The sequence below is a fragment of the Montipora capricornis genome, chromosome 12 (genome assembly GCF_036669925.1).
Source record: "Montipora capricornis isolate CH-2021 chromosome 12, ASM3666992v2, whole genome shotgun sequence".
Taxonomy (NCBI): Eukaryota; Metazoa; Cnidaria; class Anthozoa; order Scleractinia; family Acroporidae; genus Montipora; species Montipora capricornis.
The window spans coordinates 22,281,166-22,287,484 of NC_090894.1; the positions used below are offsets into that span (position 1 = coordinate 22,281,166).

The 6,319-nt window shown below is 42.2% G+C and overlaps 2 protein-coding genes across 2 annotated transcripts in view; both read right to left on the minus strand.

Annotated features, from left to right (window-relative positions):
• Positions 1–268: 268 nt before the first annotated feature.
• LOC138026806 (striatin-like) overlaps positions 269–6,319 on the minus strand; it is a 36,964-nt gene continuing 30,913 nt past the window's right edge. The window contains exons 17-18 of the mRNA XM_068874260.1: positions 3,675–3,761; positions 269–2,696 (exon numbers count right to left, since the gene is read on the minus strand). Coding sequence (XP_068730361.1) covers positions 2,527–2,696; positions 3,675–3,761 — 257 coding nt within the window. The 3' untranslated portion in view covers positions 269–2,526. The remainder of the gene's footprint in view (positions 2,697–3,674; positions 3,762–6,319) is intronic.
• LOC138026776 (uncharacterized) overlaps positions 4,305–6,319 on the minus strand; it is a 2,944-nt gene continuing 929 nt past the window's right edge. The window contains exon 1 of the mRNA XM_068874223.1: positions 4,305–6,319. This exon is cut by the window's right edge and continues 929 nt beyond it. Coding sequence (XP_068730324.1) covers positions 4,350–6,319 — 1,970 coding nt within the window. The 3' untranslated portion in view covers positions 4,305–4,349.

Sequence of the window (6,319 nt, forward strand, 5' to 3'; positions counted from 1 at the left end):
CTTAAAATGCTTCAAGATCATGAGCTTCTCGCTGGTCGCTTACGAGTTTTTGGCCAGAGAAAAGTAAGAAAAAATAAATTGACTGACAAAATTGCTTTCTCGCAGACGATGATGCGAATATACGGGTCGCAAAAATGACAACAAAAGACTGGCGCAAAATAATTTAAAGAGAAGGCATCGTTCCCAATTGATCTACAAAATGTGCAACTCGATGCAATGTCATCAGAAAGGTGGAGGGGGAAGCAGTCAGAGATTTAGACATTCAAAGTCGTCTTTGTTTACATTTATAGTCGCTTTCAATCAGAGCATTTCTCGCGTTATCTTTGATTTAGTCTATACAAGCATTGTTTGAAATGAAAGTTACTGTACAATTCTCTTACCCAAAACCTTTATCTCGAGCAAATGTAATCGTTGGACCTCGTTGCATAAACACAAAATCCATTTCGGTGAAAAGCCAAAGGTGGACGCCTAACACCTTTGTATTGATAGAAGCCAATCTTCACGACTACAGTAAGGAGTATCGTTTGAATGTGAAGAAAGGATCGCATGCCACCTTGGAAGTCAGCCAGAAACACTTGCCTGATGATGTTCATTTTTTGCCCGTCAAATCGAGGTCGCTGACTGATTGGTTCACTGAAATGCCATTAACCAATCAGCAAGAATTTTTCTCGCCCAAAGCGGCAGCTGCATGCGCTTGCTTCGAATTACCAGGGAGCTTAAGCAACGACAGCGGCGACGAGAACGTCACAAATTTGCATATTTAGTGAACAAAAACAATAGCTTTGCACGACCTGCACGTGCGTTTTTCATGTTTGTCCATTTCTTTGCCGTCGTCAGCAAAACAACAATGTGAAATAGTCAAATTTGAAGTTTTATGAAAAACGTCAGCACTTGAGGATAAATTTTCATTTTCTCCCCTAAATTGAGTGCCGTTCCGACTAATGTCATTTTTTTAGGATTTACCACACCATTGTCAAAACGCGAATTTATATTTCGAGATGACGTTCTCGTTGCCGTCGCCATTGCTTAAGCTCCCTACTATGGGTGGTTTTCACGTGACGTCATTGCCGCCATATTGGTGGACGAAAACAAAAGATCTCTCGATCATTAGCTCCTTTTGTTCGTCCACCAGCAATTGTACATTATACACTTTATGTATGGTCCCAAGGGAAACAGTTAGTTTTGTTTCCCCGAGAGTCCTCACGTTTCGTCTCGGGAAACATCAGGACTCGAGGGAAAACAAAACTAACTAGTTTCCCGAGGGACCAGACACATTAAGTGCTTTGTTATATATTTAGACTTTTCCTGAAACAATCACAGCAAAACATCCGGAGCGGACAACAAGTGCGGAATTATATCCCGGTCGGGATACATTTGAATTTGATCAGGGCCACGTGACCAAGAATCAACCAATCACAGTGCTCGTTTTGTTGAGCGAAAGTCTAGGTATATAACAATGCAGCATTGTTATCTATGTCTCTAGAAATTGGTTGCAAACCACCTATTGGCTCATACGAAAATATTCGCCCGTTGGATTTGATAAACGTTGAAGGGCAATGGAATCCGATAAACACTCCAGTGAAAGAAACCGATTGCCAACTGAATCTATCATATGCACTGCAAGTTTGTTTGTTTGTTTTTTTTTTTCGGGGATGGGGGCATCTTGAAACAAGAGCTGCACTGTCTTTTTTTTTGTCAATTTGAATAAAATCTGGACTCATTGTCCACGATCTTGGCAAGGTTGGTCATGGAGTTATCCCGGGGAAGTTATCAGCACCAACAAGACATCCATTTCGTGTACGATAGCTTAGGCAAAGTGACTTTCAAAAAATAACACTGACAAAATAATCACTTATCGTGGGTACCAAAAAGTAGCTGCTTTCAAATAACTTCAGATGGTCAAAAATCGAGGTTTTCTTCACGGTAAAAGTAATTTGTCAACGAAACGTCAACCGACACGACTTCCCAATAAGTTTACACAAACAATAGATGCCTTGCAGGCGACAGATAGCTATAAACGAGCTTTTCGGAATGAATGCAAGCTTTCGCTTTTGCATTTTCTTGTGTAGATCTCGTGGATTTTAAGAGCATTTCTTCTAATGAAGTGTAAATATGACACTAGGAGTCCAGCTTAACACATCACGAGAAGAGACTCTGAAAACGCCACCTCTTTGTGTCACAGACGGAAACGACGTTTCTGCGAAATACATCACGGCAAAGGCTGCGTGCCTCCACGCGCCTGAACGTGACTCCAAAGCATGTTACATTCGGCAAGTCGGCGGCCAAAGAATTTACAGCCGCTCTCTGCAGTCTCGTTCGCTCATTTCGTCTCGCTAACGGGCAGACAAAATTCTGTTCATTTGATTTCCTGCTACAATGCACTGTGTTATTAGCCAGGTCACTCGATGTCTGTCCGTGACGTTTCACAGCGTTCTCTTGACTGCTCGGAAATTTTATTAACACCACGCGGCACTGCTATCGGCTAAAAAAGACTTGACGTCATATTCAGCAGGCGCAGCCGGAGGTTCAAACGAAGACCTTGGCTAATCCATCGGCGCCCGCGCTTGCTATATACGGTCGGCTGGGATGAAACGCTACGTCATATATGGCTTCATCAAATTTCTTGCGATGCGAAGTGATTTCTTGTACGCAAGTTTTAGTATCCAGGTTCCAAAGACGAATGGAGCAGTCGTGACCTAAAAAGCGATAAACAGAGCCTTGTAATTAATATGCTGTACCTTGAGTGCGTTGGTGAAATCCTCATATGTAAAAATTCAAATGAACGTCCCCGACTAGAACAGCATTCTGGTGCTGTTTATTAGGCTCTACACGTTAGCTCTAACTTTCCGTCAAAGTTACGCTTTCGTGAACGGAAAAAAAAACTACATTTTTACCACAACTGCTTGTAATTGTGCAATCTGATTGGCTTATCTGCCGTTGTCGAAAAGAGTCTAGACAACGCTTGCACGCATCAATGTGTCACGCAATGTAACAGCCAATCAAGAACGCTCATTTTGGAAAATTAACCAATCATATTGTGAGAAAGTTATAGACAACGCCTGCTCTTTCTTTGTGTCATGTTCTTGGTCACGCTCTGAATTAAACATTTTCTTTGACGTTGAATATTGTGGTAAAAAACAAATCCAATGTGGTTCAGCGTTGTCTGTACTCTTATCGACAAAGATATTCGTCATCACAGTGGTCAATATTTGTTGCGCCTCGTGAGTCTACAACGTTTTGACGACTACGATGAAACACATACGATCAGTTAATTTTGTGGTACTCTTTCTTAATCCGTAAACGCGGGTGCAGTATTTAGCTGTGGATAAAGATTGATGCAAAAGCTAAATCACGTTTTCACAGTACAGTTTTTACTGTGCATAATTTGCGGAGCGGGTATCTGCGCAGTTTGCGGTCATTCTTTTAACCCTTTGATTCCCAGGAGAGATCAGTATGTAAATTCTCCTCACACTTTCAATGAAATGTCAGTCAGACATGTATTGAGAATGAAAATTATTATCACCTTAAGAGACGTGACTACCCAACAGCGAAATCTATGGTACTAGTTAAGGGAATAAACGTTTTGATCTTGGGAATGAAAGGGTTAAGAGCCGTCGACTCCTGGAGAAGAATTTCGGATTGAGTGGACTTTCCAATAAATTGTTAATTCTTACTCCCTGATAGCAGATATAGTCCGTTGGGATCCACGGAAAGACTTGTGACTGCATCCAGATGAGCCACCATCGTGTGGACCTGTTTACCTAAACGGACAAAATAGACCGGCAGGAACCTTAAAATGATATTCAGAATAGACCATACCGGTATTCGTATTCTCAGTATTGGACTGGAACTAGCTTGCAATGGAGGCTAATCCGGAGGAATACATTACAAAGTATTTGCATCTGAAAATATTTCCCGCATTAGCCTCCATTGCAAGCTAGGTCCAGTCCAATACTGAGAATACGAATGTTCTATTGACAAATGATTCATGTTACCCAGCGGCAAAAATTACTTTTGCACTAGCCCCATGAGCTCAGGATATGAGCCCCATGTAAATAAAGTTATTATTATTGTGATTATTATTATTATTATTATTATTATTATTATTATTATTATTATTATTATAGAACTATAAATTTACAAGCAATTAAGTATTTTTCTATTTTAAAACTTCAAAAAAAAAGAAAATAATAATAATAATAATAATAATAATAATAATAATAATAATAATAATAATAATAACAAACTTCATTGAGCACTCTTTCATACAAACTTGAATCTTACATGTATCTGGTAAAAATAAATAATAATAATAATGATAATGATAAAACTCAAATTAAATTAAAAATTTAAATGCCGGCGGTGGCGACAGTAATTGGGCAATCGTCAAGAGAGTCTCCTATATTCCGGAAAGGTACTCGGGACCCTCTTACGCACGCATGTACTGATCTTAAGAGTTCAAATGAGATGACAGTTCTGAGCCAATTAATGACGTTGTTATAGGGCTCACCGTCCTTCTGTACTAACTTGTCTGCTAAGTGCTTAAGAAATCGTTGGCACTCATTTCCCATCCCACCGTTCGTTCCGAAAACCAAGGGTGTAAAGGATCCCATCTCGACCTCAAGCACTCGTTGCTGATATTTCCGCTTTTTCTCCTCTTCTTGGTCTTTAAAGACTTCGGATGTCGGCTTGCTCTGGTTACATTTGGAGTTAACATGCGTGACCCTGACGTCGAAAAATGCTGTAACTCCTCTAGACCAGAAATCTCCCGCCTTGATGTCTAAACGTGCCTCTGAGCTGGTAACTGCGCTTCTAAGATGCATCCGTTCGTTGTCAAGAGGTAAGAGGCGTGGCTCCGCCTCCACATTCTTACAAACTTTGGTGATGAATGATGTCAGTAGGTTTCGTACACCATCATGCCTTTGTGCCACAAACCCTCCTTTTTTACAAGAGAGGGCGTGGCCAACATTGAATCTATCCCCACAAACGCACTGGGCTGGTAGGTCGGTAAGAGGCAAGTTGTAACGTAGCCGCAGAGAGTCTCTGAATTCTTGCTTGTTAAGAGCTAGACCTTGATCTTTGAGGGGGATCGCGTTAAGCCAAGAGCTGGCCCCTTTGTCTCTTGCTTGATTGGCCAATCGAAGAAGATCAGGGGAGAGGGTGGAGTCAATCGACTCCATTTTTGCCTTTTCCCTTTCGGCCTTTAGCGCCTGGTGGTGACGTTTCAGCTCCTCTACGGAATTTTCGCATGTTATCATGATGGTACTCTGAGTTGTTATGGAGTCTACATGTGCGGCTGTGATTGATGCTGATGCGGTAAACTGTTGTGGTGCTTCCGATCTCAGATCCGGCACGCCTAGTCCCCCTTGGGCCGTTGTCAAGGTAGCGAGTTGGCGCACTTCGTCGGGAAGGGGCTCTGTCTGGCCAAAGAATGTTGGAAGTAGTAGATCGTCGATTACCTCCTGGACTGGGTCGATATAGTCCTCAAATGACTCAATTGTGCGAAGAAAATAAGTAAACTTGGACTTGAACCCCTTCGTAAAAGCGATATACGCTGCGTGGGGCTGATTCTTAGCAATTTCTGATAGTGTTTCAAGTTCCCCTTTCCATGCACGCACTTTCTCCTTACAATACATATCCTTGTATTCTTGTGATCCAATGACCGCTCCTAGATGACGTTGACCCTCAATAGTGATATTAACTTCATCACCGAATACTCTCGCTGCTTCTGCGGCAGCTTCCTCTGACTTTACTATAAGCCAACTCTTTGACCCATTCACAAGGTAACCGAACTTCTCTCCTTCCTGACTCAACAGCTTGTACCAATCGTAAAGCGATGTGATTACTCCACCGCCTGCCGAATCATCCGCGAGCCATGCTTGTTTAACCCCCGGGCAGTGTGCTCTCAAATAATAAATCATCATTGATGTGTTAACCGAGTACCAAGCCATAGCAAGGGGGTCGCCCTGTGTTGTCCCCTCCTGTGAGAGTATTTCACCTCCCCCACAGATGAAAAGTCTAGATGGGCTTCTGTAGGTGTTTATTATATAAAGCGCCATTTCCTTGCATAAAATCTGAATGTTGTGCAAAGCTACAGATCTGTTCATTTGGTTAAATGCATTACTTGCATCGATCAACAGTACTCCATCTGACCCCTCCTCATCGAAAATCTGGCTCATGGCGTGTATCGCGGCCTCTGCCCCTGCGCTGTGGCCTGCACAAACTTGTAGGGGCCCCGCGGCATCCTTGATATCCTCTTTAAGGAACACGGACACAGTTTTACCTATTATCCGTCTCAAAACCTCTCCGACACCGATTG